Source organism: Aspergillus alliaceus (assembly GCF_009176365.1).
Source record: "Aspergillus alliaceus strain CBS 536.65 unplaced genomic scaffold BDW43scaffold_22, whole genome shotgun sequence".
Lineage (NCBI taxonomy): Eukaryota > Fungi > Ascomycota > Eurotiomycetes > Eurotiales > Aspergillaceae > Aspergillus > Aspergillus alliaceus.
The window spans coordinates 90,516-117,148 of NW_022474705.1; the positions used below are offsets into that span (position 1 = coordinate 90,516).

At 48.2% G+C, this 26,633-nt stretch overlaps 11 protein-coding genes across 11 annotated transcripts; 5 read left to right on the forward strand and 6 right to left on the reverse strand.

Annotated features, from left to right (window-relative positions):
• Positions 1-265: 265 nt before the first annotated feature.
• BDW43DRAFT_86766 (putative BYS1 domain protein) lies at positions 266-1,226 on the forward strand. The gene has a single exon (XM_032050616.1). It carries the CDS (start codon positions 546-548, stop codon positions 1,008-1,010), a length of 465 nt encoding a protein of 154 aa, XP_031900229.1. The 5' UTR covers positions 266-545; the 3' UTR covers positions 1,011-1,226.
• Positions 1,227-1,506: 280 nt separating this feature from the next.
• BDW43DRAFT_276185 (putative dephospho-CoA kinase) lies at positions 1,507-2,883 on the reverse strand. Its single transcript, XM_032041927.1, has one exon. The coding sequence runs from the start codon at positions 2,587-2,589 to the stop codon at positions 1,771-1,773; it is 819 nt and encodes a 272-aa protein (XP_031900230.1). The 5' UTR covers positions 2,590-2,883; the 3' UTR covers positions 1,507-1,770.
• Positions 2,884-3,548: 665 nt separating this feature from the next.
• Positions 3,549-5,079, reverse strand: BDW43DRAFT_86790 (DUF3431 domain-containing protein). The gene is made up of 2 exons (XM_032050617.1): positions 4,355-5,079; positions 3,549-4,292 (listed from the first exon to the last, which is right to left on the reverse strand). The coding sequence occupies exons 1-2, from the start codon at positions 4,738-4,740 to the stop codon at positions 3,641-3,643; spliced, it is 1,038 nt and encodes a 345-aa protein (XP_031900231.1). The 5' UTR covers positions 4,741-5,079; the 3' UTR covers positions 3,549-3,640.
• A 488-nt stretch (positions 5,080-5,567) lies between these two features.
• Positions 5,568-6,903, reverse strand: BDW43DRAFT_276188 (putative proline racemase). The gene has a single exon (XM_032041928.1). It carries the CDS (start codon positions 6,830-6,832, stop codon positions 5,645-5,647), a length of 1,188 nt encoding a protein of 395 aa, XP_031900232.1. The 5' UTR covers positions 6,833-6,903; the 3' UTR covers positions 5,568-5,644.
• A 256-nt stretch (positions 6,904-7,159) lies between these two features.
• On the forward strand, positions 7,160-11,694 carry BDW43DRAFT_276189 (a-pheromone processing metallopeptidase Ste23). The gene is made up of 4 exons (XM_032041929.1): positions 7,160-7,441; positions 7,510-8,257; positions 8,320-11,231; positions 11,286-11,694. The coding sequence occupies exons 2-4, from the start codon at positions 7,792-7,794 to the stop codon at positions 11,409-11,411; spliced, it is 3,504 nt and encodes a 1,167-aa protein (XP_031900233.1). The 5' UTR covers positions 7,160-7,441; positions 7,510-7,791; the 3' UTR covers positions 11,412-11,694.
• Positions 11,695-11,850: 156 nt separating this feature from the next.
• Positions 11,851-13,271, forward strand: BDW43DRAFT_276194 (cleavage and polyadenylation specificity factor subunit 5). The gene is made up of 4 exons (XM_032041930.1): positions 11,851-11,997; positions 12,079-12,330; positions 12,417-12,664; positions 12,729-13,271. Exons 1-4 carry the CDS (start codon positions 11,957-11,959, stop codon positions 13,013-13,015), a joined length of 828 nt encoding a protein of 275 aa, XP_031900234.1. The 5' UTR covers positions 11,851-11,956; the 3' UTR covers positions 13,016-13,271.
• A 1,180-nt stretch (positions 13,272-14,451) lies between these two features.
• Positions 14,452-15,320, forward strand: BDW43DRAFT_300275 (lipase family protein; the record flags this gene model as incomplete). The annotated part of the gene is made up of 5 exons (XM_032044864.1): positions 14,452-14,576; positions 14,649-14,862; positions 14,899-14,985; positions 15,076-15,214; positions 15,256-15,320. 5 exons carry the CDS (start codon positions 14,452-14,454, stop codon positions 15,318-15,320), a joined length of 630 nt encoding a protein of 209 aa, XP_031900235.1.
• Positions 15,321-15,496: 176 nt separating this feature from the next.
• BDW43DRAFT_276195 (alpha/beta fold hydrolase) lies at positions 15,497-16,957 on the reverse strand. The gene has a single exon (XM_032041931.1). It carries the CDS (start codon positions 16,818-16,820, stop codon positions 15,756-15,758), a length of 1,065 nt encoding a protein of 354 aa, XP_031900236.1. The 5' UTR covers positions 16,821-16,957; the 3' UTR covers positions 15,497-15,755.
• A 3,760-nt stretch (positions 16,958-20,717) lies between these two features.
• BDW43DRAFT_86850 (uncharacterized protein) lies at positions 20,718-21,597 on the reverse strand. The gene is made up of 3 exons (XM_032050618.1): positions 21,478-21,597; positions 21,004-21,396; positions 20,718-20,951 (listed from the first exon to the last, which is right to left on the reverse strand). Exons 1-3 carry the CDS (start codon positions 21,544-21,546, stop codon positions 20,748-20,750), a joined length of 666 nt encoding a protein of 221 aa, XP_031900237.1. The 5' UTR covers positions 21,547-21,597; the 3' UTR covers positions 20,718-20,747.
• A 241-nt stretch (positions 21,598-21,838) lies between these two features.
• On the forward strand, positions 21,839-22,676 carry BDW43DRAFT_300278 (zinc-finger domain-containing protein; the record flags this gene model as incomplete). Its single annotated transcript, XM_032044865.1, has 3 exons — positions 21,839-22,189; positions 22,318-22,485; positions 22,548-22,676. 3 exons carry the CDS (start codon positions 21,839-21,841, stop codon positions 22,674-22,676), a joined length of 648 nt encoding a protein of 215 aa, XP_031900238.1.
• A 1,261-nt stretch (positions 22,677-23,937) lies between these two features.
• On the reverse strand, positions 23,938-25,160 carry BDW43DRAFT_86866 (uncharacterized protein). The gene is made up of 3 exons (XM_032050619.1): positions 24,642-25,160; positions 24,263-24,590; positions 23,938-24,199 (listed from the first exon to the last, which is right to left on the reverse strand). Exons 1-3 carry the CDS (start codon positions 25,085-25,087, stop codon positions 24,092-24,094), a joined length of 882 nt encoding a protein of 293 aa, XP_031900239.1. The 5' UTR covers positions 25,088-25,160; the 3' UTR covers positions 23,938-24,091.
• Between the last annotated feature and the right edge of the window lie 1,473 nt (positions 25,161-26,633).

The window sequence follows — 26,633 nt, forward strand, 5'->3', positions numbered from 1 at the left end:
GATCCTGAGACCTCGCCAACCAGGCAAAGCCATCCCGAACTTAGTCTAAGCGACTAACGCATCCCCATTGGGTACCTCGCTCCCTCTGTCCCTTTGTCCCCAGCGGATGCTGCTAGCGATGATGCCCCAGATGTAACTGTCTCAGTTGACTCTGTTAGTGATCTCCACCATGGTACTTGGCCAAGGTATCTACTCCTAATGCAATGTCTCAGTTTCCATACTTCCGACTCGCGTACTGACATCAGGCAAGAAATCCTAGCCCATCTCCATCAGACCACACTGTCCAATATGCCCAGAGCAAGTAGGAAAGACCCTTGGGATGAGCGGTCAGAAAACAAGGCCTGAGAATCATAGCTCTCTCACTTTCCCCCTCTCACTCTCAAGCAAGAGAGAGAGAGAAAAAACATAAGAGACCAGGGAAAAACCTATAAAAAGCCCAATCTCTCACCCCCAAAACCTCATCCAAACCACAATCCCATCCTCAATCCAATCCAATTCAATCCAACCTCAAACCAAACCAAACAAATCCCCCCAACCCAACCAAAATGCACTTTAAATCCCTCTCCCTCCTAGCCCTCACTCCCCTCGCAGCCGCCGTCGGCAACGCAGCCGTCAAAAACTCCTGCAACCACCCCGTCTACCTCTGGTCCGTCGGCGGCTCCGTCGGCCCCAAGCAAACCATCGAACCAGGCAAGACTTACAGCGAACCCTTCCACCACGACGCCGCCTCCGGCGGCATCTCCCTGAAGATCACCACCGTCGACAACGGCCTCTACAACGGCAGCCCCCAGCTCAACTACGCCTACACGCTCGACAACGCCGGCGTCTGGTACGACCTGTCCAGTGTCTTCGGAGACCCCTTCTCCGGTAGTGCGGTCGTGGTCAAGCCGACGGATAAGGGCTGTTCGTCGATCTGTTGGCCGAAGGGTGTTTCGCCTGGGGGGAGCCAGGTGAAGGTTTGCCAGAGTGGGTCGGATGAGGTTTTGGAGCTTTGCGCGAAGGGGTGTTAGGTATTTGTGGTCTTTTCTTTTTTTCTTGTTGTTCGGTAAGCTGATGGGTGATGTAGTGATTACTGAATGAACTGTGGTAACGATCTGGTTATGCTGAGAATTTGAGGTTTTTTTCTTGGGGGGGGGGGGGTATTACTTAATTGGGAATCTATTTAGTAACGATGGAGTCTGTATCTAAGGGATTTACTAAGTGAATTTACTGCGTATGTTGCACTATTTTTCTTAACCGTGGTTTCGAGGATGAAGGATATCTTGGTACCGGTAGATCAAATACGAACTGTTTCTCAGCCTTGAAGTGTGTTTGTAGCATTGGTGACTAATGGGTTCATGGATTGGGGGTATATCTAATTTATATGGTAGGTAGCATGGGTGGCTTGTAGTCCAGGGTTTATTCTCCATGGCATAGTATGTACTCACGTCTGGGGGCGTGCGTAGCTTGTGCAAGTGTTGTATATCAGGACTTTACGGATGTTAAAGAGATCTCACAGACAAGTTATGTGAGCACTCTCGCGTACATTTTGTAGGCGAGATTGTATTGATGCCTTTCTTAACCCTGATATACATCACGGTAACTCAGTTCAGAGAATCGCTTAAGAAAGTAGATACAAGGGTATAAAAATGTACTAATAATAAGACCTAAAACGGCCGTACTCCATCTGATATTAACTATACCATGCACGATATCAATTCTCATAAAGTCAACCAACCAACGCTAAACATCAATAAGAAAAGAAAGGGAGGAACAGGAAGAGAAAACAATCTACAACTTAGCCTTATCCTCCTTCTCCTTCTTCTCCCAACTCTTCTGCGTCATAAAGTTAACCGCCATATTCCACGCAGCAGCACCAAGCCCCAACGGCGGCGCCAATAGCAACGCCCAAGCCCACCACCTCGGACTCGTCGCTGATATAGTCTGTACAGCCTTCTGCACCTCCCTCTCCAAATCCTTCTTATCCCCATCATTCCAAACAATCACGCCCCGCGCGGACCCCGTGCCCCGGAACTCAGCCTTCTCCACCTTCCCCTTCACATCCCCCTGGCTCCGCACCCGATTCTCCGCATCCTCCGCCGACAGATGCGGGTCTCGCGCGCGCAGCCTCGCCATCTGCACCTCCGGATCCTGCACCCCGACCACAATGACCGTCCCGCAGATGATATCCATGCCGCTTTCAAATAAGAGCGGAACATCAAGGACAACGGCCCAGTGTCCGCGGATATAGTAGTAGAGGAGGGATTTGTAGACTTCCCATCGGACGGCGGGGTGGACGATCTTGTTCAGAATCATGCGGTCGCGTTTGCGCTCCTCGGTTGTGCCGAAGACGCGGCGGCCAAGGGCCGGTCGGTTCAAGGGTCGGCGAGAACCGGTGGGATCATCGGGGGAGGGTGGGAGGAGGAGATCCGGAGTGCTGGGGCCGAAGTAGTTGACGATTGCTTTGTAGCCAGGTGTTCCTGGTTCGACGACTTGGCGGGCGAGGAGGTCGGTGTCGACGATGGGGATGGAGTAGGGGGGTGAGGAGAGGAAAGTGGAGACGGTTGATTTGCCCGTTGCGATCGAGCCTGTTAGGCCGATTATGAGCATTTTGGTCTAGGCTTTTTGGTGGTCTTTTGTGATGGCTTGGGTTTGGTGAGGGGCGTTGGAATTGAGTTGCGGGAGTGCGGAGATGCGGAAGTTGGTATTGCTGGGAGTTAAATCTATATGACCGGTGGTTAGAAGGTAGTGAATCGGCAATGCCTTAGTTTTGGCGAGGAGACAGCGACTTGTTGTATAGTAGAGGTATAAGAGGGTGCTGTTGGAAGATGGAGGAGTTGTACAGATGTGTTAAATTGGAGACGTGGGGAGAAAAAAAAAGAAAGTACTAACCTCGGCTCTTCTCGCCCTTTTGACACCTGAACAAAATCATGCAAATCCATACCTTCGTAAGCTTAGTATATTGTATCTGTGAGTATTCTACGGAAACATTGGAATTGCTAGAGGCCCTCGTAAATCGACATGATTATCGGTTTTCAGATGTCCTATTATAATAGCCAAAAGATATTCCAGAATACTCCAAGAGCTCAACGTCGCTTGCGATGATTAAACCAATATTATACATGCAAATGCTAGATGTCTATGCTTTTGGGCATAACTCATAAATAAAGAGAGATAGCAAGTGTAGGTGCTTTCAACTTTCTAGCCAAAATTTGGCGATAGATGAAGCCATTAGTGTCCAATCCGTCGCAATTTCGTCTGAAGGAGAGCTCTAGGCCCTAGTAGCTGTAGAAGGCCGGTAACATGGATGTTACATGACAGAAAATGCCGTCTGACCGTTCCGGGTTACGTCTTTGTGTGCAAGTACAACTTGCCCTCGAGTCGTACGGCATATCCGACCAATAGCAAACATCCGTATGCCTTCAAGAGCTGCAGACCGGCAATAAAGCCTCCAACAACGATCGACTATCGCCGCTGAGGCCAATGGAGGCTTTGTAAAACACCTACTAAGCGGCATTGACCATGACCGCAACCCATTGCATGCTGAGGCAGGCACAGGCACGGTCTTTGACTCTGGCACAGTAGGACCTGCACATGTCATGGCTTCATGGCTGGAGGTGCGTCTGTCGTATTGGGCGTGGTTGCATCAACTTGCCTATAATCAAGCTTCAGGCAATCCCTTGCTCGGATCCTGGTCCTGGCCCTTCCAACCCTTGTACGGCCATCCCTCTGGGAGAGAAGAATACGGAGGGAGTACGTAGCGTCCAGCGCACTCTCCCTTGTCCGGACATGATAGGTTGCACAGCCCGAATACTTTGCAGTAGCACTCTTCGGCAGTGGGGCAATAAACGGGACCCTTTCCAAAGATCATGTGCCATGAATACTCCATGATCCGTCCACTAAGGTCATCCTGCAGGGGCGTCTCACTCAGCCACTTCCTGAACCGTTCGTAATCGCTCTTTGGCCGCTCAAGGACCTTCGACCGCGTGACACCGAACTGCGCACAGCATGAAACCCCGACTTCCTCGGGCACCTCGACACCGGGGAAGAGTTCCATGAACCCTGTCTTGAAATATTCGCCCGCATGCACATCGTCACGATGGGTATCAGTAAGCGGATGGATCTCTACCGGGCATCCGAGAACCCAGGCGCAGCGTAGATTGACGTATCCTTGTTTCCGGAGGTAAGGGAGCTGGAAATTGCGGAGCATGGGAACACCGTCATAGTAGGGGTCGTCATTGTGCCACTGAAATCTTTGCGAGTGGATGAAGAGCATTGCATCTGGGAGGTTATCGTAGTTATCAATAATATAACTGAGACAAAAGTCAGTCAATCTTCGTAAGCTCCAAGTGATACGTGCGAATGCCTATCGTACGTCAAGTAAACCATCGACTCCCTGCCCTTGTTCAGTTTCACCGTCAACTCCGCCTGTTTGTTGTCCACCACATAGATACTCTTGTGCCAGCCGGGGAAGTGCTCGTATAGCCATGAAACGTCATCCTCCTTCATACTAGCGACAACCAGGTCCTTCTCGAGAGTCTGCGACTTCGGCATCGGCGACGGGGTCGCCTGCGACGGATGTGGATTTAGCTGTAAGCCCTCATTGAACGCCGAATTTTGAGCAGAGGACGTGAATTTGGGGTGACTCGACTTCTTTGCCCAGAATAGGAAGTATAGAGCGTATATGATAAAAATTGTCATAAAGATGGCCTTTTCGCGACTGCGACGGCGCGGACCTTGGACTCCACCGCAAAAGAGCATGGTGTTTGACGAAGGGATGGCGGTTTGAGGTGGTTCGTTTGGGGTTTCGGACGGCTTGCGTGTATTTACAGGGTGAATTGAGTTTATTTCAGGTCGATGGAGCAGCGGTCATCATTGCGCTGCCAGGAATTTGATCGGCAGGAGAGCGGAGGTGGAATGCGTGTAATGGGCAGGCAGTATGAGTGGATAACGCGGCGGGTCGGCCTTCCGTGGTATTTGCTGCCCCCTGGAATTGGTTGTCTATACAGAGTAATTCCGAACGTATTTAAAACCATGCATGCGATATGGCGTTATGGCGTAGGGTAGGTTGGGTTGTACGGGGGAAGAAGGAGGAGGCTGTCAGACCAGATGTTCTGTCGCGACAAGTACAAGTGGCACGACATAAAATTAAATTGCCCCAGCCACAAGTGGAGCCTGAGAACCCGTTAGCACATCCAACAAACACTATCAAGGAGAGCTCCCCGGTTTTTGTTGTATACTAAGAGATTAAAGATCGCATTCAATTATATTGTATAATGAAAGTGGCTATACGTGGTTTAAATTTCAGTTTTATTCTAACACTAAAATCGTCATTCTTCTTATACTCGAGTGAATAGCTAATATGCAATGCGAGAAGCAAAGCTTGCCGTACTTTCGCTCTAATATAAATTAAGACACTGAGGAGACGACACATGTGTGTCTGCCTAACACTATAGGGGTCGGCATATAATCTTAACATGTAATCTAGCTTCCAAGTGAAGACCATCAATATGACAGATGGAGATAGACCTGGGATTTCAAAATTTTTCTTTATTTCTATACCCTCACCTATTACTAGATCATGTTATCTCAGATGCACAGATACACAGGGACTCGATCTTAACGTCCGAAGCCAAGGTGACTGATATGAGTACACTGAGTCAAATCATGAGACTACACTAGACATCGTAAACCCACTACTTGATACCGCATCTCCGTCTTCCACAGCGAACGTCATCGCTCCAGTGTAGAATGCCTGTCCTCCAACCTTCACAACCACAGAGCGAATACGCTTACCCTGGGCATCAGTGATGGAAGACTCATCAACGATCTCAGCGGTAAACGCCCCAGTCCCAAAATTATTAGACACCAGAGAGTTATACGCCCACTTCTGCCCAGGTTTTCTTAAGCCCTTCTCGTACGCCAAGGCCACACGCGCTGCGACACAGGATCCTGTGGGCGAGCGGTCGATTTGGGTCCCAGCAAAGTAGCAAAGCCCGGTCTCTATGCCCTCAACACCTTCAGGCTTGACGCCCGCTTTCGGGTCCACAATCATCACAGAGTAGAGAAACGAGAGACGTGGGTCCTCTGGGTGTTGGATGGCGGAAATAATTTCCGGGTTGGTTCGGAGATAGGGCAACAACTTCTGCACACACCGCGTAGTGGCATCTAGGTCCACGTCCTTCAAGCCTTTGAAGCCGAGCTCTTCAATATCGACGAGAGCGTAATATGCGCCTCCGTAACTGAGATCTATCACGATAGAGTCCTTTGTCCCGAGCTCGGGCCAGCGAATCTCCGGTGAAATGGGGATTCTAAGCTGGACAGCTGGTGCGAATGAAGGCACGGATAGAAACGACACCAACCGCGAAGGATCGGACTTCTTCCCTTCTGGGGTAGTAGGCACGGTAACCCTTATCAACCCACACGGGGTGTGAAGGTTAATTTTAACACTTTGGCTGTCTGCATCAAACTGCAAGGTCTCCCTTTTCGGAAAGACATTCAAATCGTGGGTGTCAACCAGGAATCGGCCCAGCGCAATGGTGGCATGTCCGCACATAGTGGAGTACCCCTCATTATGGGTGAACAGGACCCCAATATCAGCTTCCCCAGCCAATACTAACTCCGTCTCGGAGATAATGATGGCACCATACATCCCATCGTGACCACGGGGTTCGAGCATCAAACGCTTGCGAATATCGTCGTAGAGATTCTTGGCTTGGTCACGCTTAGAAAGAAGTGAGCCTTCGAGGTTGGGGAATCCCGAGTAGATGATTCGGGTTGGCTCGCCGGTGGTGTGCATATCAATGCAATGGATTTGACGGCTGTGCGCCTGCAGCGAGCTGAATACGTCCATTTCTATTACGTATATTATTGTTTCCAACTGGGCTGAAGAGAAGTTAATGTATCTTTTGGATGTGGAAGTCTGTAGTCCATATGCCTCATCGGATGAGGTTTCCGAGCGGACGAAGCTTCCGAATGTGGGGAATATATTCAATATAAATCAGTACTACGCCCTTTCGGGTACATTCAAAGGACAGGTTCAAGGGTTTGAGCTTTCCCTTTCCTACGTAAAGGAGTCATCATTCGTTATTTTTTCTAAAAGAAAAAAGTTTGACGTGACTGCTCGGCATGGAGATACAGGATACTCCTTCTATTCAGCTATAGAAACCGGTAGGTAAGGGGCAATCTTACCTAGCTATAATTCCTATTGTGGAAAAGCGAATGTTTTGCCTAACAGGTGTAAATAAGTCATATCAGCCTAAACAAGAGCATGAACGGTAGAAAATACACCGCCTGGCTACCTGCAGATTCATGCACGTTCTAACCTTCTAAGAGAGAGCCTGTTATTGTTAGGTGTTTAGTGAGTCTGTATGTTATTCTTTGAGAATCCCCTTGACAATACCCAATGGATCACGGTGCAAGTATACCTAGTATTCAAGAAGAAGCGTTCACTCCAAAGATACTCCGACTAACCCTTAGTATATATAGTCTGGAGATAAATGCACGATTGTGGGGAAGAATAGTACTCACCGCCTGGAAATCTGAGAGTAATCTTCATTTCCTCACCGCCTTGCCATTAATCATCATCCAATGATTATCATTTAATGTGTCGTGATTGTTTCCATTTTTTCTCCCAATCTCTTCTTTGTATTTGATATTCCCTGCACATAATTCAAGTTTCCTTGTGTGGTTTCTTTACGTGAAAATACATCTTTTCCTAACCGACGTGGGCCGCATTGACCCGGTGGCCACATTCATAAGTTCGGTTCGCCGGCAGCTCGAGCGGCTTCTGACGATAATCCCGTTCTCTGCATGTCTCCAAGGTCCTCGTCCTCTGCAGCTCTCCGCTTGTGCAACGCCAGGAGACCCTCACTTTTTTCTCCAGCTTATCGCTCCATTGCAAATTCCGGTGCCCTTGCGTCGATCGCCCCTCCACCGATTTCCCCACGGTACTTCTTACAGCGCTCTTGTTGGTGGTCTCGCGTGCGCACCGACGACAACTCTCATTCTGTGTCGTTTCGTGCCCCATTCTCTACCCGAACCACAACCATGGCCTCGATAGAACGAACCACGGAGCATTTAGAGAAGCCGGAGCTGGATGATCGGTCGTATCGCGTTATTCGCCTTCCAAATAAGTTGGAGGCCCTTCTTGTGCATGACCCTGATACAGATAAGGCCAGCGCGGCCGTCAATGTCAATGTAGGGAATTTCTCAGACGCAGATGATATGCCAGGAATGGCTCATGCTGTTGAACATTTGCTCTTCATGGGAACAGAAAAGGTAGGTTAGATCATGCTAGGCGTATTCGCCCGCCCAGTTACTAACTTGTGTCATAAACATAGTATCCGAAGGAAAACGCATACAACCAATATTTAGCATCCCATTCTGGCTCGTCCAACGCTTACACTGCTGCCACAGAGACAAACTATTTCTTTGAAGTTTCTGCTACCTCGGAGTCGAGTGACGGGTCGTCGAGTGGCAAATCCACCCCGACGAGCGGGAAAGCCACTAGTGAGCAGACGGATGGCTCTGAATCGCAGCTTAGTAGTGAATCGTCTCCTCTATATGGCGCGCTTGATCGCTTCGCGCAGTTTTTCGTGTCGCCGCTTTTCCTAGAGTCGACGTTGGACCGCGAGTTGAGGGCGGTGGATTCTGAGAACAAGAAGAACCTCCAGAGCGACTTGTGGCGCTTGATGCAGCTGAACAAGTCGCTCTCCAATCCTGCACATCCCTACCACCATTTCTCTACCGGAAACCTGCAGACGTTAAAGGAGGATCCACAAAACCGCGGGCTGAATGTTCGCGATGAATTCATCAAGTTTTATGAGAAGCATTACTCATCCAATCGGATGAAGTTGGTAGTTTTGGGGCGTGAATCATTGGATGAAATGGAACAATGGGTTGGGGATCTCTTTGCTGGTGTAAAGAATAAAGATCTGCCACAAAACCGTTGGGACGACGTTCAGCCTTGGTTAGCCGGCGATATGTGTAAACAGGTCTTTGCCAAGCCTGTGATGGACACTCGTTCTCTCGACATCTACTTCCCCTTTCTAGATGAGGAGTTTATGTATGAGTCCCAACCAAGCCGATATATCAGTCACCTGATTGGCCACGAGGGACCCGGCAGTATCCTGGCTTATGTGAAGGCAAAGGGCTGGGCAAACGGCCTATCTGCTGGTGTCATGCCCATTTGCCCCGGGTCTGCCTTCTTTACCGTCTCGATTCGGTTGACAAAGGAAGGTTTACGGCAGTATCGTGAAGTCGCGAAGGCGGTGTTTGAGTATATCGCCTTGATTAAGGAACGGGAGCCTGAGCAGTGGATCTTTGAGGAAATGAAGAACCTCGCCGAAGTCGAGTTTCGGTTCAAACAGAAGACGCCTGCTAGTAGATTTACCAGTCGCTTGAGTAGCGTTATGCAGAAGCCACTACCCCGAGAATGGTTGCTCAGCGGCTCGCTCTTGAGAAGCTACAACCCGGAGTTAATCAAGAAGGCACTGTCATACTTGCGGGCTGATAATTTCAGAATGATTGTCGTTGCTCAAGACTATCCGGGAGATTGGAACCTCAAGGAGAAGTGGTACGGCACGGAATATAAGGTTGAGGATGTTCCTAAAGACTTCTTGGCTGAGATTCAAAGAGCCTTGGGCAGTACCCCTGAAACCAGACTCTCTGATCTACATATGCCTCATAAGAACGAATTCGTCCCCACTCGACTCTCTGTGGAGAAAAAGGAAGTGTCGGAGCCAGCAAAGACCCCGAAGCTCATTCGCCATGACGATCATGTCCGACTCTGGTTCAAGAAGGATGACCGGTTTTGGGTGCCTAAGGCCACTCTCCATGTCACTCTCCGGAATCCACTGGTGTGGGCCACTCCTGCAAACCTTGTGAAGTCGAAGTTCTATTGCGAGCTCGTCAGAGATGCGTTGGTGGAATACTCCTACGATGCAGAACTTGCAGGATTGGATTATCACCTCTCTGCGAGTATCTTTGGGCTTGATGTGTCGGTGGGAGGATACAACGACAAAATGGCAGTGCTTCTAGACAAGTTGCTCACTAGCATGCGGGATCTGGTCGTCAATCCGGACCGGTTCCATGTCATCAAGGAACGTTTGTCGCGAGGATATAAGAACGCAGAGTATCAGCAGCCATTCTATCAGGTTGGCGACTACACCCGGTATCTGACTGCCGAGAAAGCATGGCTCAACGAGCAATATGCTGCCGAGCTGGAGCATATTGAGCCCGAGGATATCTCCTGCTTCTTCCCCCAACTGCTCCGCCAGAACCATATCGAGGTGTTAGCACATGGTAACGTGTATAAAGAGGATGCTCTTCGAATGACAGATTCTGTGGAGACCATTCTTAAGAGCCGCCCTCTGCCCCAGTCTCAGTGGCATGTGAGGCGTAACGTGATCATCCCTCCTGGGTCCGACTATATCTACGAGCGGACACTCAAGGATCCGGCGAATGTCAATCACTGCATAGAATATTACCTGTTTGTTGGGAACATCACGGACGACGCTCTCCGGGCGAAACTGTTGGTATTTGCTCAAATGACGGACGAGCCTGCATTCGACCAACTTCGAAGCAAAGAGCAGCTTGGGTACGTGGTTTGGAGCGGTGCACGTTATTCTGCCACGACGATCGGGTACCGAGTCATTATCCAGAGCGAGCGCACTTCTCAGTACTTGGAGTCCAGAATCAACGCATTTCTGAGCAGCTTTGGCAAGTCCCTAGAGGAGATGTCCGATGAAGAATTCGAAGGCCACAAACGGAGTGTCATCAATAAGCGTCTAGAGAAGCTCAAAAATCTGGGTTCTGAGACCACTCGTTTCTGGACTCATGTTGGTTCTGAGTATTTCGACTTCCTGCAGAACGAATCCGACGCTGCCAACGTCCGGTCTCTGAGCAAATCCGACCTTGTCCAATTTTACGAAGAGTTTATAAACCCTGAATCACCCACGCGGGGTAAACTTTCTGTCCATCTGAAAGCTCAAGGAGGTACGGATACAACAGAGCCAAACAAGCAGAAGTTATTATCGCTTCTTACCAAACAGTTGGAGTCTGCCGGGCTCGCTTTCGATAATGATCACTTGAAGATCGCAGTTGAAAAGCTTGATGTCTCAGCTGGCAATGAAGACCAGATCTTGACCGCTCTTAAGGTATTCCTTGGTTCTGAGGTGAATCTGTCCGAGGAGCAAATGAAGCCGGTTCTCGAGCAGGCCGAACAAAACATTGCCTTGCATCTGAAGCAGCTTGGTCTTGAGTCAGACCAAGAAGGATCCGTAACAAACGGTGTTGAGACGTACGGCGGAAAGAAGCACCCAACCTACATCACTAATGTCCCTGAGTTCAAGGCACGTCTTGCTGTTAGCGCTGGCCCTAGCCCAGTGACGGACTTAAGCGAATATGAGGACTTCGATGCCAAGCTGTAAGAGCGGATTTCAAGATCTGGTTGTTATTTCTTTTTCTTTCTCTCAAACATGATCACTCCGCATAGATTCAGCATTGAAGGCATGGGTGTTGGGGTGGGTGGCGGTTTGGGGTTATCGGAGGCATGAAGTAGATAGATCCGTTTAGAGAGCAAACAATCCGTCTTGGATTTGATATTTTCTTTTTCCCTACTTGATGAACATCCCGGCCACCATCCAAATAATATGTATCATGCAAGGAAAGTACAGATACCTTGTTATCGTATAGAAGGATGCAAACTAGACGTAGATGTAATTAAGTATTTGCATGTTTGCGTTGAACATGAGGTGTAAATAGGTGCCTTCTCCTCCTTCGGGGCGGTGGAATATTTTCGCGGGGCGAGACCATAACATAACAAAGCTACCGTCAGTGCTCCGGAGTGACCTCCGCCGCATCCAACTTGCGACAAAGCGCAATAGTATCTAAATTTGTTCAGCTCCTGGGTCGTTGGAAAATAAGCCTGCAAGCATATTGCGTTTTCCAATACTGAAATCAAATAGTTGGCAGAATGTCAACTACTACAGCGCCGTCAATGCAAAGCTCTCGTCCGTATGTCTTCTGCTTCATCCCTCAGGCCTAGCTGAGGCTTCTTTTGTCATCGGCCGTTACTGATATTTATACTGCTTACAGACCGATGGTTCCTAAAGACTTCTCCGCTCAGCAGCCCCAAACAATTCGTTTATACCCCCTTTCCAACTACACATTCGGTACCAAGGAAACGCAACCGGAGGAGGACCCCTCAGTCCTGGCCCGTCTAAAGCGTCTAGAGGAGCACTACGAGCAACATGGCATGAGACGGACTTGCGAAGGTGTTCTTGTTTGCCACGAACATAACCACCCTCACGTGCTGATGCTGCAGATCGCCAATGCCTTTTTCAAGCTGTACGTGTTGTTGCCTTGCTACATCGACTACCGTGACCTGCGGATATCACATACCACAAGGAAGCAAAAACTGATCACCCACTTAGTCCCGGCGACTACCTTCATTTCGAAGATGATGAGGTAGAGGGTTTCAAGAAGAGACTAAACGAGCGTCTTGCGCCTGTTGGATCGCAGTTCTCAGGAGAAGGCGTCAACGAGGACTGGGAGATCGGCGACACACTTGCGCAATGGTGGCGGCCGAATTTCGAGACTTTCATGTACCCCTTCTTGCCTGGTCATGTCACCCGACCAAAGGAGTGCAAGAAGCTGTACTTCATTCAGCTGCCTAAGAAGAGTGAGTCTCAAGTTTTATCCCTATGCGTTTACCTCTAGACAGGTCTAATTCTCTCTTCTTTTAGAGGTCCTCTCTGTCCCGAAGAACATGAAGCTTCTTGCCGTGCCGCTGTTCGAACTGTACGACAACACTGCTCGTTATGGCCCGCAACTGTCGGCTATCCCTCACCTGCTGTCTCGGTATAACTTCGAATTCGTGGACGAGAACGACAACGTCGTTGCTGCGACCCCGGGCACACCACTGCCTGATGGTCAGATCCCCCGGACTAAGGTCCTTGCAGGTGACAATGAAACGCAGGACGAAGGCATGGCCGACTATACCGGAGATCCCACCGAGAACGGAGGACAGTAAGGTCCAGCCCAGCGTGCGGGTGCGTGCATACGTGCGTTGATAAACAACAATTTTGTTGCGCCCCGTTGATTGTGGTTTCTTCAAAGACATGATGAGCTTTATTATTGGCCGGCGTTTCTAGGAGCGGAATTTTCTCTGTTGTATTTTTCCGATAATGATCCATCCTTTCCTCTAACACCAAGTAAAATAAAATCAGATGCACTGAGCATTAGATAACGAATTACACAAAATTGAAACCCACAACCCCCTGCAGGAATCATGGTAATAGATAGTCTATTCTAGTTTATCTAGTCTAATCCATTACCTCCTATTCTGCAATAACACCAACATAGACTAAATCAAATCTCTCAAGGAGACTACTGTCACCACACCACATGATAAAAGCCCAAAACCCCAAAACCCCATAATCTACCCACAAAAGTGAGAAAGAAAACCCCCCCCCCCGAATCCAACCTCGAGGGAAAAGAAATACCTAGACCCTATTCCCCCAAATCCACGCCAGGTCTCGTTAAAATAGAGTGAAACGGAATCTTTCCGAAGGGGGAAATATCGGCAGTATAACCGTTCTTCAACGATTCAGAAATCATCCTAACGCCAACTACAAGACCACTAGAGAATAAAGATATCCTAGTAATAAGCGCTAAATACATTCTCTGGAACGGAGCATTGAAGAAAGGACCATCTAAAGACAAAACAAGCTAAAAGACACCGTCGCTAGGACCCTGGACGCCCTGTTCACCAGTCGTTAGGGTACAGATAGTAGACTCCACCAGAGAACCCATGAATAGCGGTGGGGATTATACACTTGACGTGGTGACATGGGTGAGTTAGTTTCTAAATTGGGCGCTTTTTTGCGCAAGGAATCCTAACTCATGGCTTTGAGCATGGGTTCTTATTTCGTTCGCCTTTAGTGTCCTGTACTCTCAGCTGCTGACCTCTACTGCTGTATTGACTTGGTTGTTTTTTATATTGTTTGAGTTTTATTGACTGAGTGTGCTGCGAGGTCTCTTTGCGTATGGGAGATGTAAGTAGTATCCCTCCGGAATACCGCTGGGGAGTCTGAACCCTTGGTGTGGGGGTTACGGTAGTTTGGTTCGGTGGGTGCCGCCTGGGCCCTGTCTAGATAGATATATTAGATTGTTTGACAGGTTCTGTGGATAGGCTTGAGATAAGTGAATAAGAGAACCAGCAGGTCTGAGTGCCTCCCGATGAAAGGGGCTTTGTGGCTTTCGAGGGGGCGTCTTCTCCCCCATGTCGCCTTCTTTCTTTTCCTTTATAGGCTGGTGTTGGATATATTGTTTATTTTGTAATACCTGCGCGATGCACTATCAAGGCCTGTGTAGGGCTGGGCATTGCTGCCTCTTCTTCTCCGGTTCAGATGATACCTCGAGGTGAGTGGAATACTGAGATCAGAGGGAGATATACACAGCCTAATAATGGAAATAGAGGTCTTGCCGCAGTTCCTACAACAGCCCACCCTATACGCACAATACGCGGCTGCAGCATACTGCTCAGATAACACCAATTCCTCGAATACTAAGACCCTGACAGAGTTCGAAGAGTACGTCGCCTTACTTGCCTGAGCGGCGCAGAGTCCGTAAACAAACCTGAGCTGAGGTATGGACCACAACAGCTCCGAATCTTTTGGCAACGTGGCCGGGGTCCTTGCCGTCGATAAAACAAACAAGCAGAATGTTCTCTCCTTCCGGGGAACCAGATCGATAGAAACCTGGGTTGCCAACGTCCGATTCGCGAAGGACGACGTCGATGATACCTGTGACGGGTGCAAAGTGCACACCGGCTTTTTTAAATCATGGAAGGCCATAGCTGCTGCTACAAAGGACGGTGTGCAGAAGACCATGAAGGCATAATTTGGATTCAAGGTTGCTGTGACGGGCCATAGTTTCGGTGGTGCGATGGGCACTATTGCGGCTGCTGTTTTACGGAATTCGGGGCTTAAGGTTGAATTGGTTAGTGAAGCATTTCCATTATCTCTATCCGATTTGACATACGAGATCAGCTTGTGGGTTCATAGTGTGGTGTTAATGGCATTGATATAGTATAACTATGGAGCGCCTCGTGTAGGTAACAAGGAGTTTACTGAGTATGTCTCGGCACAAGGCGCCAATTTCCGTGTTTCACCTTCCAATGATATTGTTCCTCACATGCCACGTCGGATGTTTGGGTATCACCAGATTAGTCCTGAGTATTGGATTCCCAAGGGCATAATGAGCCTGTAGGGACTGCGGATATTGAGATGATCAACGAGGCAGATTCGAATATAGGGAATGCTGGAAGAAGATGAATGAGCATTGAGGTAGGTACATAAGTGGTACACCGAGCACATTTATGAGTGTAAATAGGTGTAGATCTATGGCCCTGACACTGTATTAATTTTGACTAATCAATAGGAACTACAATAGAGACTATAGTGAATGGGTATATACTACTGAACTCAGCGTTCTTAGGGCTGCAGAATCCATGCAGTCTAATGCTTTAATGGTGGAAAGGCAACTACCGAGTTTATTCATAGAGTGAGTCTGAAATTAAGATATATTTTCAGCATCCTCGACTCTAACACATATAGCTCATCTCTCATCCGTCCATGTATGTTAAGCCTTGGATCTGTCGAGCTCACCAAGTGACCAGTAAAAGATATAGGCACACAATGGAAGGCTACTGAACTCTTCCATTAAGCATCCCGCTTTCAATCTCATAGGAGACCCTAGTGTATCATAGCTTACACAACCGATATCTTCTTAGTGTACCCGGCAGTCCAGAAACCAGGCCACTCCGTCGGGAGCTCTTCAACAATGAATCTGAAAATGGCAGCTTGTACCTCCTCTGGCTTTTCATAGTGCACAAAGTGTCCAGCTTCAATCGTGCACTCCGTCAAATTCCTACACGAATCTCTCATTGGCTCTATGAGGCGCGATGTTTTGGTCTCACACACCAAATCCCGCGCGGCATGGATAAACAAGACTGGCTGGCTCAGCTTCCCCTCACGCTTCCCATTGTATTCCGCATTGCGCGCATGATGGAGGTAATATGCAGAACCCGGCCAGAACCCGGTATTCTGCATATCTCGAACAAAAGAGTCGAAGACATCCTCAGGGAGCGCCGGAGGCCCTGTCACGTCCACACTCGGTGGCTTCGGAATCCCACCCAACCATCCGCCATTCTTGCGCACGGAGGCCATGACCGGATCAACACGGCTAGCTGGAGGCTTGCTTGGTTGCAAACCGGCTTTGCAGAAGCCCGCAACATCCTTATCAAACCATTCGATGGTCTTTTCGAAGTTTTCCTCGTAGTTCTTCATATAGTCCCACTGGCCGAATTCATATTTGTCTGCTGGGTAGTAATCGCGATTTACAAGGGGGAGGAAGCCCGACCAGCCGCGCTCGATGGTGTGGAATGGCACACAGAGATTCACCAGTGCTTTAATGGCCTCGGGGTGCTGTGTCGCGACGGAGGATGTTACGCCCGCGCCCCAGTCATGACCAACCCAGATCGCTGCATTGCGGCCCGTATCGGCTAGCAAAGCCATCATACCATCCACAAGGGCCTCTTGGCTGTAGTCATCGACCACACGGCGGGCGGTCGATTTCCCGTATCCTGGCATATCAGGCGCAATCGCACGGAAGCCCACGGACGCGAAGGCATCAATTTGCGCCTTCCAGGTGATTGCTGTTCCAGGCCAGCCATGAATGAAGAGAACCAGTGGTCCATAAACTGGGCCCGCCGCTAGGTAGTGAATCCTTTTGTTGTCCGCATAGACGACGTAGTGTTCGGTGATGGTCGCCATGATGATCAGTGGTGCTCTCAATGGGGAGCACAGAGTCGAGTTTCAGCTCACCCTGCACGCAAAGGGTCAATTTTTGTTGGATGCCTCTGAAGCCTTCATTTAAGAGAACGGTAGTTATTAGATATCGTGTGGCGAGCAGGCGAGGTGAGATTTATGATTTATAAGGTGCTTCCCCTCACTCTCCTAAATGCGCTTATTTCTTACTCTCTGATTATAAATCTTTTATAAGCCCTCGGAATAGAAACATCCGGGACTTTTGAAATATCGACTAAGCAATATGAGGAGTTCTCACTAAGTAAATGGGGGCGGTTTCTTTGGGTCCAAAAGAGGACTTGACCTTCGACATGGTATCAAAACCCAACACCCCAAATTGCACCGATTTTAAAGTTTCACCACTGGACAAAGATTGCCGAGATTCTTGTAAAGGAAGTAGACCCTGTTGGCTTTGGTCTAATAGGCTTGATATGGTGAGCGATACCATTGTCTCTGGCACAAGCCCTTGAGGCTATATCAATGGAAGTATTGTACGATGGCCCCTTTTATCCACGGCAACTAATTCCTATGACCCACAGTGCTCGTTGGAATACGGGGGATCTTACGAGCTCCCTAAATACAATACACTCGCGCTGGTAGAGCAATACCTAGAGAAGTACCCAGAAGACGTTGATACAACTGTTCTGAAAATCAAGGGTGGTTGTGAGACCCACAAAACCCACCAGTAGAATGCCTCACTGGAGAACGTAAAACCAATACATATATTATGATAGTTGTGTCTGACCTAGCTATCATATGTGCAGAATGCCTACATATATGGGTATCGAATATACATCGAAGCCACTCATTGAGGTAAAAGGGTTTGATTAGTCCTTTTCGCCCCGCAATCATATGAAGATTTCTGGCTGCCACAACATCCAACGGCGAGTTCTGTTGCATATCCTATTCCATATTTCCATTCGAGTAACCATCGTTGCATCAAAATCTAACCTAGTTAGTTCTCCAATGTGTCCTCATACTCTTCGTCATTGGTAGTATTGCATTTGCTTCTGATAAACTTTTAAGCAGAGAGGGAAGATCTTCCCGGTTATGGGGGACGTCTTTCACTTCTATATCCCCCATCGTGGGGGCGTCCGGCATTTTGGCATCCCCCGTACACACCGTTCTGTGGTGTGCTAAAAAGATATTTCTTCCGCTTTTAACCCTGATTCTTGCTATTGCCCGGAAAAAGGTAGGGTTCCGTAGTCACAGACTCAATAGCCCAAACTCTGCTTACTGCTAGTGCCTTGTAGGTCAAGAGTGGGGCGGCTTTCTGAGGTCGCTTTTCTTTCCTGCTTGTGCTGTTGTAATGGTGTGCCTGCCCGTCTGACTCTCTAGTAGCAGTGGGACGTATCTCCAATGCCAGAGAAAATGTAGGTTACGCACCAAAGCAATCCTACCGAGATTATTAGTTTGCCCCTCGCCTGACCTAGGGTGTGCGACGTGTAAGATTAACTATGGTAGAAATCCGTGCTCCCGCTGGACAGCTAATCAAAGAACCCGATAGAGCTGGTTGAAGCGGCGACAAAAGGAGAACGTATCGAAAGTCAGCTACCCCTGGAAACGCATGCCACAGCAGCTAAGCTGCTGCTTGAACATAATTTTGTCCTCGTAGGGTGGAAAATGAATCTTCCAGGTAGACCGTACCCTACTAAAGCGGTCATGTAGATGGACTTGTTTTTATCCATCTTAATAAGGCACACAATGAATGTGTACGCGACGCAGTCTTCGGAAGACTGTACCCATATCTCTCTTCTGCGGGAGGGAGGCCTTGTTTAGTTCCCGATGCTTGACCCGCTCTCGAATGATAGGCTTGGTGGCCGGATTCCTAGAATGGAAGTCATGTATGCCATTGAACTCACTAAAACCAGATGCACCAGGAACATAGGTGTCCTTTGCTCCCAGTTCGATGATGTGCGGCAGATTGCACCCTGGCCATGGTGTTGGGTGTTGAGCCCATACATGGCTGGATGTTTGAATCGTTAAACGGAAATAGTTGAAGTTGTTATCCTTTATAGTGTAGGAAGACGGTATCTCGATATAGCCTCTCACCAGCGTCTTTTGAAGAGATGACTCTATCAATAATGTAAGTTTCCACAGCCCTGGATGAGCAGAGCATAGACGAGGATATCCACTTGGGTAGATACAGAGAAAACATCCATCACCGGGCCATAGGCAAGATGTCAAGTCATGTCAAGTCTACCAGAAGTCAGGGACTGATGGATTTTGGGGGGAGCATGGGAGAGCTGGATTTGGTTATCAGGTCCGCAATGCTTGGGAAGCATACTAGTAACGTTCGATGGCGATAGGGTTTATATCATGCTAGGGCTAATACCGGAAACTTTCCTTCTACTAAAATCAGCACCCTTGCTCGGTTTAAAGAGTTGATACTCACCAAATATTGTATCAAGGAACACAGTACTACGTAGAATTCAATTTACCACCACCTGAGTTGTCTCATTGTGAGCTGAGGATGATATAATGTAACGTTCACAGTGATAGTAGCAGCATTTGGAAGGAGGGTATGACCGCAATATCAAATCCGCCACTAGGTGACTATTCATTGGTCCTGTGTGTATGAGATCTCTGGCACCGTTCCAACTTGACAGTAATAGGAATAATGTCCGTCCACCTGGTAAATGATGCCTAGCTAGTAGATTAGTTGGTGCTTGACGTACGGTTTAGCTCGATTGGGAATCTGGTGGTTATAAAAACTTTACACAGGTTACATTCCATTTCTTCTCTTGCTTGAGAGTTTGGACCTGCCAGGTGAGGAAGAAAAGAAAATGGACAAGACAAGAAAAGTATAACATGCCGTGTTATCCCGATATGAGAGCAGAGTTATGTGGAAAATCTAGACAACGTCAAAGTTCAAAGGGTTATATTAAGACACCGCACCCTAAATATCCACGTAGGATGCGTTATAAGTGAATCCAAAATAAGGTAGGGGAAAGAAAGAGAAACAAGCAAGTTGAACGGACGATTTTACGTGCAAGAGCATGCAGAAAAAGCCTTTCTAGTTATATTTACCCTCCAATTATCTCAAAACCCTACTTAAATTCAAGGAACTTAGTACTAACAGTAAGAATCAATTCATTATTCAAGCTGATCGAAAAGGAATGACCTAGGGAAAAATGGTAGCACTCTCCCGTTATCAAAATTATCAAAACAGAAACAGGATTGAATAGGCAAGGTATCCTTCCCTCACAACAGGAAGAATAGTTTCCAATAAATAGCGTTTTATTATTAACTAATGCAGGTCAGTAACAGTGAAATGCAAGATCCCGGTGGCTGACTGCTGCAACCGAGTGACCTCGTCTGCTCAATTCTATTCATACATCATATTAGATTCCATTTACTTAGTTCGAGGCCTAAGGACTCTGTGGTAAGCACTCGTCTCTATCTTTAGACAAGGCCTATATAGATTGGATGCCAAGTCTCTCATCCGAGGACAGCAGAGCCACCGACAAACACAAGCCCTTCAGCAACGGCAACCAAAAAGCAAACTGTAAGAAAGTCTTCGGTTCGTGATTCGAAGACCTCTCCATCTAAGTCGCTGGCTTTCAATGTCGGATTTTGCTTGAGGCTACGCCTGACGCAGAAGTAGGGTCCTCATATACAAAGTGGTGCTTCAGATGTCGGGGTAGATAATACCGGGTTCTGGGAGATGCGGTTCGATTCGTGCACTTTTGGGAGCAAGGATCAGGCGAGAGCTGAAGAAGGGAGTACAAGAGATATACGGCTTGATTTCTCCTCGTGCTTTGCTCCAAGGAAGTCGGCGGTACGCATGCTGATAAAGATGTCGCACGCTTTTTGGATTTGGGTAGAGCCATGAGGCCCATCGGCAATGTCGCTTATGCTCTGAAGGGGACAAGAGTTCTGAGGCCAAATAATTTATTTGTGTTTGCGTTTCTTCTGTGACTTATTTCCTCCAACGGTGCCTTGACGCCCACCAGAAATGCTTGTTAGTTGCGAGAGCTTGACCTTCGAATGCTGTTTCGAAGCCGCCTTGGCTTTGTTGATCATCGAGTCGACGTCATCCCCGTCTTCAGCCTCGTCTTCACTGGCATCAGGCTCATTACCGCCCGCATCACGTTTCTATGAAGGTCAGCAAGTTGATTAGTCCCGCAGATCCAGGGTGCGAACGAACCACAGTATTCTTCTTCCGCTTGAAGTTTCCATAGGCCTGTCTTCCTCCATAAGCTAAGTCCTCATCATTATCCGCGTCGAGAGAATCATCAGCCACGATGAAGGGCGGCGGTGCATATTGGTTCACAGCATTTTCTTGACTAAAATTAAGCACCCATTCTGTTTCACCTGATTCCGCTGCCTGGCGTAAGATTGCCTCACGGCGTTTCTCTTCCTCCTCCGCAAGAGCAGCCGAAATGGCCTCAAGATCATTTGAAGGTGTACCAGCGGGGCTTTGAGAGTGTTCACCGGGAGCGACTCTGGGGCGTTTTGGGGTGGAGGTATTTGAATCTCCAGCGGAAGGCTGTTGAGAGGATTCTTTAGCGGCAGCCGTAGCGGCAGATCGTTGCATGAACTTTGAACCAGTTAGTTTACATTTCCTTAGGTTTCATATGACGATGGCTTTCTGTAAAGTAACCGGGCGCATGCGACATACTTTCATTGTAAGAAGACGTGAAGACATTGTCTTCTCTGGCTTGGAGCCAGATGCAGGTGAGCCGGCCATGATAGGAATGTGATAGTAAAAAATGACCGGAAGACGTCTGAAGTAGTGTCCAATCTATATGTGTAAGTATAGTTATAAAAGAGAGCGAGTCAAAAAAACATGAGCCAAAAGCGGAAGAAATTGGCAAGCGGCAGAACTGGAGTCAGCAGCCGCAGGAGAGACGCCGATTGGCTGCTCAAGCGGCGCGAGAGCTCCCGCAAACCTCTCCCTTTGAAGCCGACTTCTCACCTCCGCTTCACCCGTCATCTACATTTGACCTCTGCACAAAGTCCTAGGGACTCGATTGCTCAATATGCTGCCGTTGGCTCGAAGCCGCATCGCGGCTTTCTCTGCCGCCTGGACTCCCCGCGTTGCTGCCCGGGCCAGCTACACCACCACCGTGCCTCGCCTCTCCGAGAACTTCATCCAAGCCAACGACCCGAACGCCCCGCATCCACCCAAGCCCAATGTGTCTGCCACCAATGCTACCCCTGTTGACGCCATGGGTTCCTGGGATGCGCCATTGAAGGAGAGCGTTGAGGCCGGCGAGCGCAACCGCCAACTTCAGGCCCCCAACCGCGCCAGGACCTGGGCTGCCAGCCAGCAGCCAAGGGAGAAGGCTATGACCGGACCTCGTTTCGAGCAGACTATCATGGAGATGCAGGTATGTCGGTATCTTAGAGATTGCAATTGAATGTTCTTTTGTTGGTGATTGGGATCAGCATGCGGAAATATGGAAACATGACAATATCGATTCATGACGGATCATTTACTAACGTCTATCAAATCCAGCCCCAACCCTATGCCGCCATTGAACTCATCCACAAGCAGCCTGTCCGCTGGACGAAGAAGAAGGTTGTCAGCTGTGACGGCGGTGGCGGTCCTCTGGGTCACCCCAGAATCTATATTAACACAGACAAGCCCGAGATTGCTACCTGCGGTTACTGTGGACTTCCTTTTGTAAGACCACATCTATCATTCTTTGTTTTAGAGGCTTGTTTGAAGGACTAATATTGTTCTAGGCTCACGAGCAGCACCGTGCTTACCTTGAGTCCCTCCCCGCTACTAGCTACCCTCTTAAACCCACTGGCGATGCCGCGGAGGTGAACGAGACTCAGCGTGTTACCGAGGGTGGTCTGGAACAGCGGTAGAGCATCGTTTTGGCGTTGATGATTGTTTGTTTCTTTGCCCTCCCTTTTGCCTTTGGTCGGGTGTTGTACAGATTGTACCGATGAATAAGTTAGAATAAAATGTTTTCATATCAATTGATAATGCCTGATGACCGTGGCTCCTGAACCATCTTTAGGCATGGGGGATGGAATTGTGACAAGTACTCAAAAATTCTTCTGGTGTTCGGAAAGGGTCCGTGAAGAGGATAGGTACGATTTGTTGAACCACATCTCTCGCCATCACAATGATTCCGCGATGGAGGTTGGGAAGGAATGACCCCCGCCGACTACATAAGTCCGATTATTTATCGAGCTCTGTAACACCTACACGACTGCACCCTTTCGAGACCTCCAACAACATGTACATGTCATCATATAATCATAAGTTACCCCCAGCATCCACATCGAGTCACTCCTTCTTCTCACCCTGAATAGTAGCGACAACATTTCTCGAATGCTTACGAGCCCTGAACTCCAAATACCAAATCCCCTGCCACGTACCTGTGGCCAGCCTCCCATTAGAAATAGGGATGCTAACAGAAGCTCCAATCAAAGCGGATTTAACATGTGCCTATCGAACAATTAGCACAAGTCTCTCGAACGACATTTTTCTTCATTTGGGCATAGCCAATTTCCAAAGGCAAAGGTTGTAAATACCGGCATATCATCTTCTCCCTCCGCAGAATGGCGATAAAGACTTCCATCACGATCATAAGGCACAATTCGTTCTAGCGCATCACTCATATCCTCCTGCACATCGTCATCCCAGTTCTCGTTCAAAGAGAGGGCGCAGCTTGTGTGTTTGATGAACAGGTGAAGAATGCCGACTTTGTAGTTCTTGATCTCGGGAAGTTGGTCTGTAACTTCGTCGGTGATTAGGTATGAGCCGCGGGACTGCGGCGTGAGGCTGAACGTTTTCTGAAACCAGGACATCTTGTTTCGGATTTCACAGTATGGTCTGCCTGTAATTTCTCTGTTAAGATAGCAGGTCAGTGCTAGATTAGTGGAATGTTGAAAGAGCGGGCTTGAAAGGTTGGTTGAGTGGTAAAGGATACAAAGTCGGGGGAGGAGCGCTAATCCGAGTGTCGTAGCAGTTCAATCGTGAATATGCGGCGAGGGCGGAGACGTACCTGAAAGATAGTGTCTGCTCTGTCTCCGAGCAGTGAGTCTGCTTTTGATCGCTTCTTGGAGACGTGGTTGAGGAGTCGCCGCACTGAGTAAATAAATCCGTCCGATGGTGGGGACAATTTCCGTCGACGTCATTTAGTTAATTTTGCGTCTGATTAATCTCAATCGCTTCCGATATGATTGGGTTTCTTAATACAATAGTATATTTCTACTTAGATATGACCGGATGCGTGTCCGTAAAACCGCAAGCGACCACATATTCAAGGATTTTAAGCTGAGCAAACATCTGCCTGCACATAAGGGGGATTGCTAGTGGCACTGCCCCAATCAACACTGCCCAAAGCCTTACCGGCGTTTGTGGAGTTATCTGATAAGATCTGTACTTGTCAGCATTAGAACAGGCAGGTTAAGATAATGAATAGTACTTTAAAAACACTTACATAGTATTTCTTGTCGACGTAATGCCACCAATCGTTGCTGCGGAACGCATTATCCGTCGACTGACTGACCGGGTCATTCCAGCCTGTATTGCGGGTATCGAAGTGGGCGTGTTTCGACCAAGAGACATACACCTTAGGATGATCATTGTTGCGGACCCCATTTGGGTCATTGGCAGCTCCAGCTCGAATCTCCTCGGTCGTGAGAGTATTCTGAATATTCCCCCAAGCTAAATTGTGGTAACCGCTATGGGAGGAGAGCAGAGCTCGTGATGGTGCCCACATATTGCTAGCATCTCGAGAGTGGATAACAATCACTCTCTCCCAGTCACTTTAGACGTAAGTAGATATCCAAGATAGTAGAGTGAGATGTGGCACTAACTAGCCATGACCAGTGTCGATAACTCCAATCACCTTGGCGCCATCCTTCTCATAAAACAAATTATACACCACGCGCACTTCGGTCTCCTTGCATCGTTTGAAAGTGTAGTAGATTGGAAACTCTGGTCCCGCATTATGAATGGCCACTCCAGGCTTGCGACATCCGCATCCAACATCTGGATACTCACATTGTGCTGCAGCAGGGGTCTTGTGGTTGCTGTCATACACATCGCTTGAAGAGGGAGAACCTCCAAAAGCCCATGTTGGGTAACAGGGGGGGTGGTTAAGAGCTTGGCCAAAGAACCACATGGGAGCATAGCGATCTGCAAGTTCCAGAGCCCCGTCATTAAGAAAGCTTGCCATTTGGCTATCAGTAATCTGAGTGACGGCTACTGTTTCGCTGGCGGCCCAGACGATGCTGAGAATATACCTGCTTTGGAGCCGCATCACGAAGTTTACACTGCAATGTGAGACGAACTCTTAAATCAAAAATAAGTCGTGTACCTACAATAGCATATCCAGACTCGGTGATTCATCTTTTATTGTTAGCCGGGGAGCAATGGCCTCTTAAATGCTCGATGTGCAGCTGTCACATTCTTCACCCTCATCCCTGTGCCCACAAGAGAAGGGAAGCTGACCAAAAGAGGGTGACATCGAGCAAAATCAAGCCGGGGACTTTCTCCAATAGTCGTCAGTAAATCACTACTCGCTTGGTTTCGATTGAGACCATGCAATCAAGGCCATCAAGGCTATCATGTGGGCTGGAAAACAGGGTCGGGATTGGTCAACTGATGGCCGTCCCCTTATCCCAAGCCGGTATGACTCCGGACGGGATGCAAATAGTCTCATGCATGTCTTTGATTTTGCTCCGGATATCATCTTACATCTTGCCGTGCGGTTATATTTCTTAAAGATTGCCTTCCAGCTGAACAACTACAGTTGGTTTCTACCCTAGTGGTTTACGTTCGATGGTTAGGTAGGCCGCATTCTAATATATTTCTTCAATAAATTTCGACCGACCAATGAGATTACGCACTCTGTAGTACAGTGCGGAGATGCCCTAGTAGTATAATCGGACGTCAGACGAAATACCACCTTTGATGTATATAAATAAGCAGGTGACCTTAATCCTTGAACCCTTGGTTTCGTTTTGTAATGTACATCCTGATGAGAAACTGCAACCACCGGTCGAATAGTTTGGTCGTGCTGTGTGCTGCCGTTGTATGGGTGTGTCACTGGCATTGAGATGCAGCTATTTCGCGTACGTACAAGTTAATGTTGCAATAAGAATGTATTACGCGAGGAACACTATCGAGGAGGGCGATCTAGTTTGTGACTGCGGTGAAACGTCAAAAATTTGCAGTAAGAAGCCCTCCATCCGTCCCATTTCTGAAGTCATGTCCCCGGGCCGCGTGATGAGTCCCGTGCCCAGCTTGCTGGCATGGTGATCACAGTAAATATGGCCCGTGGCTAATTTCTGTTCCTGGCCAGCTAAGAAGCTTCATATACTCTGCGTCCAGCGTAGCTTCTCTGGTGCCCTAGGATGTGAATATAATTTAGTCACTACCTCAGCCTTTCGTAGTTGCCTTAGCAAACCTTTCCTCAAAATATAATTAACCGAGAAGAGGGCTATTAGACTTCAAGTCTCGAAGACCCATTCAAAACCTCGACATTGTCAGGATTCTGTTGTAGCTACTGAGGAACTTTCCGGAGCTGCCAGTAATCAAGTAGTGTCTGTTTCGGAGCTTAGTGCGGCTTTCAAGATCACGTCACATATAGATATTTTCAGACTCTGAAGGGTTCTGAGCCAGAAAAATCAAATTTCCAAATAATATATATACATATACATATACATATATTCAATCTTTTTCTTATATCAAGACATGAAAAGGAGTAAAAGCTCTCATGTTCTTGGTCCATTATCGATATCTTTGCGCGCCATATCCTGTAGTAGATTCGCCATCTCATCATGATCCTTCCTCATAGCCAAGGA

Bases quoted from the DNA above. Each gene is read 5' to 3' on its own strand.
- BDW43DRAFT_86866 (XM_032050619.1), bottom strand. From the start codon at position 25,087: ATGCGGCTCCAAAGCAGGTATATTCTCAGCATCGTCTGGGCCGCCAGC. The intron at 24,591-24,641 runs GTTAGTGCCACA...TTACGTCTAAAG, and splicing joins ATCGACACTGGTCATGGCTA to TGACTGGGAGAGAGTGATTG. The intron at 24,200-24,262 runs GTAAGTGTTTTT...TGACAAGTACAG, and splicing joins ACGTCGACAAGAAATACTAT to ATCTTATCAGATAACTCCAC.
- BDW43DRAFT_86850 (XM_032050618.1), bottom strand. From the start codon at position 21,546: ATGGCCGGCTCACCTGCATCTGGCTCCAAGCCAGAGAAGACAATGTCT. The intron at 21,397-21,477 runs GTATGTCGCATG...ACTGGTTCAAAG, and splicing joins CACGTCTTCTTACAATGAAA to TTCATGCAACGATCTGCCGC. The intron at 20,952-21,003 runs GTTCGTTCGCAC...TGACCTTCATAG, and splicing joins AGCGGAAGAAGAATACTGTG to AAACGTGATGCGGGCGGTAA.
- BDW43DRAFT_276188 (XM_032041928.1), bottom strand. From the start codon at position 6,832: ATGGACGTATTCAGCTCGCTGCAGGCGCACAGCCGTCAAATCCATTGC.
- BDW43DRAFT_276189 (XM_032041929.1), top strand. From the start codon at position 7,792: ATGTCTCCAAGGTCCTCGTCCTCTGCAGCTCTCCGCTTGTGCAACGCC. The intron at 8,258-8,319 runs AGGTAGGTTAGA...TGTCATAAACAT, and splicing joins GCTCTTCATGGGAACAGAAA to AGTATCCGAAGGAAAACGCA. The intron at 11,232-11,285 runs CTTGGTCTTGAG...GTTGAGACGTAC, and splicing joins TTGCCTTGCATCTGAAGCAG to GGCGGAAAGAAGCACCCAAC.
- BDW43DRAFT_276194 (XM_032041930.1), top strand. From the start codon at position 11,957: ATGTCAACTACTACAGCGCCGTCAATGCAAAGCTCTCGTCC. The intron at 11,998-12,078 runs GTATGTCTTCTG...TACTGCTTACAG, and splicing joins TCAATGCAAAGCTCTCGTCC to ACCGATGGTTCCTAAAGACT. The intron at 12,665-12,728 runs GTGAGTCTCAAG...CTCTTCTTTTAG, and splicing joins CATTCAGCTGCCTAAGAAGA to AGGTCCTCTCTGTCCCGAAG.
- BDW43DRAFT_276195 (XM_032041931.1), bottom strand. From the start codon at position 16,820: ATGGCGACCATCACCGAACACTACGTCGTCTATGCGGACAACAAAAGG.
- BDW43DRAFT_86790 (XM_032050617.1), bottom strand. From the start codon at position 4,740: ATGCTCTTTTGCGGTGGAGTCCAAGGTCCGCGCCGTCGCAGTCGCGAA. The intron at 4,293-4,354 runs GTACGATAGGCA...CTTTTGTCTCAG, and splicing joins GAGTCGATGGTTTACTTGAC to TTATATTATTGATAACTACG.
- BDW43DRAFT_276185 (XM_032041927.1), bottom strand. From the start codon at position 2,589: ATGCTCATAATCGGCCTAACAGGCTCGATCGCAACGGGCAAATCAACC.
- BDW43DRAFT_86766 (XM_032050616.1), top strand. From the start codon at position 546: ATGCACTTTAAATCCCTCTCCCTCCTAGCCCTCACTCCCCTCGCAGCC.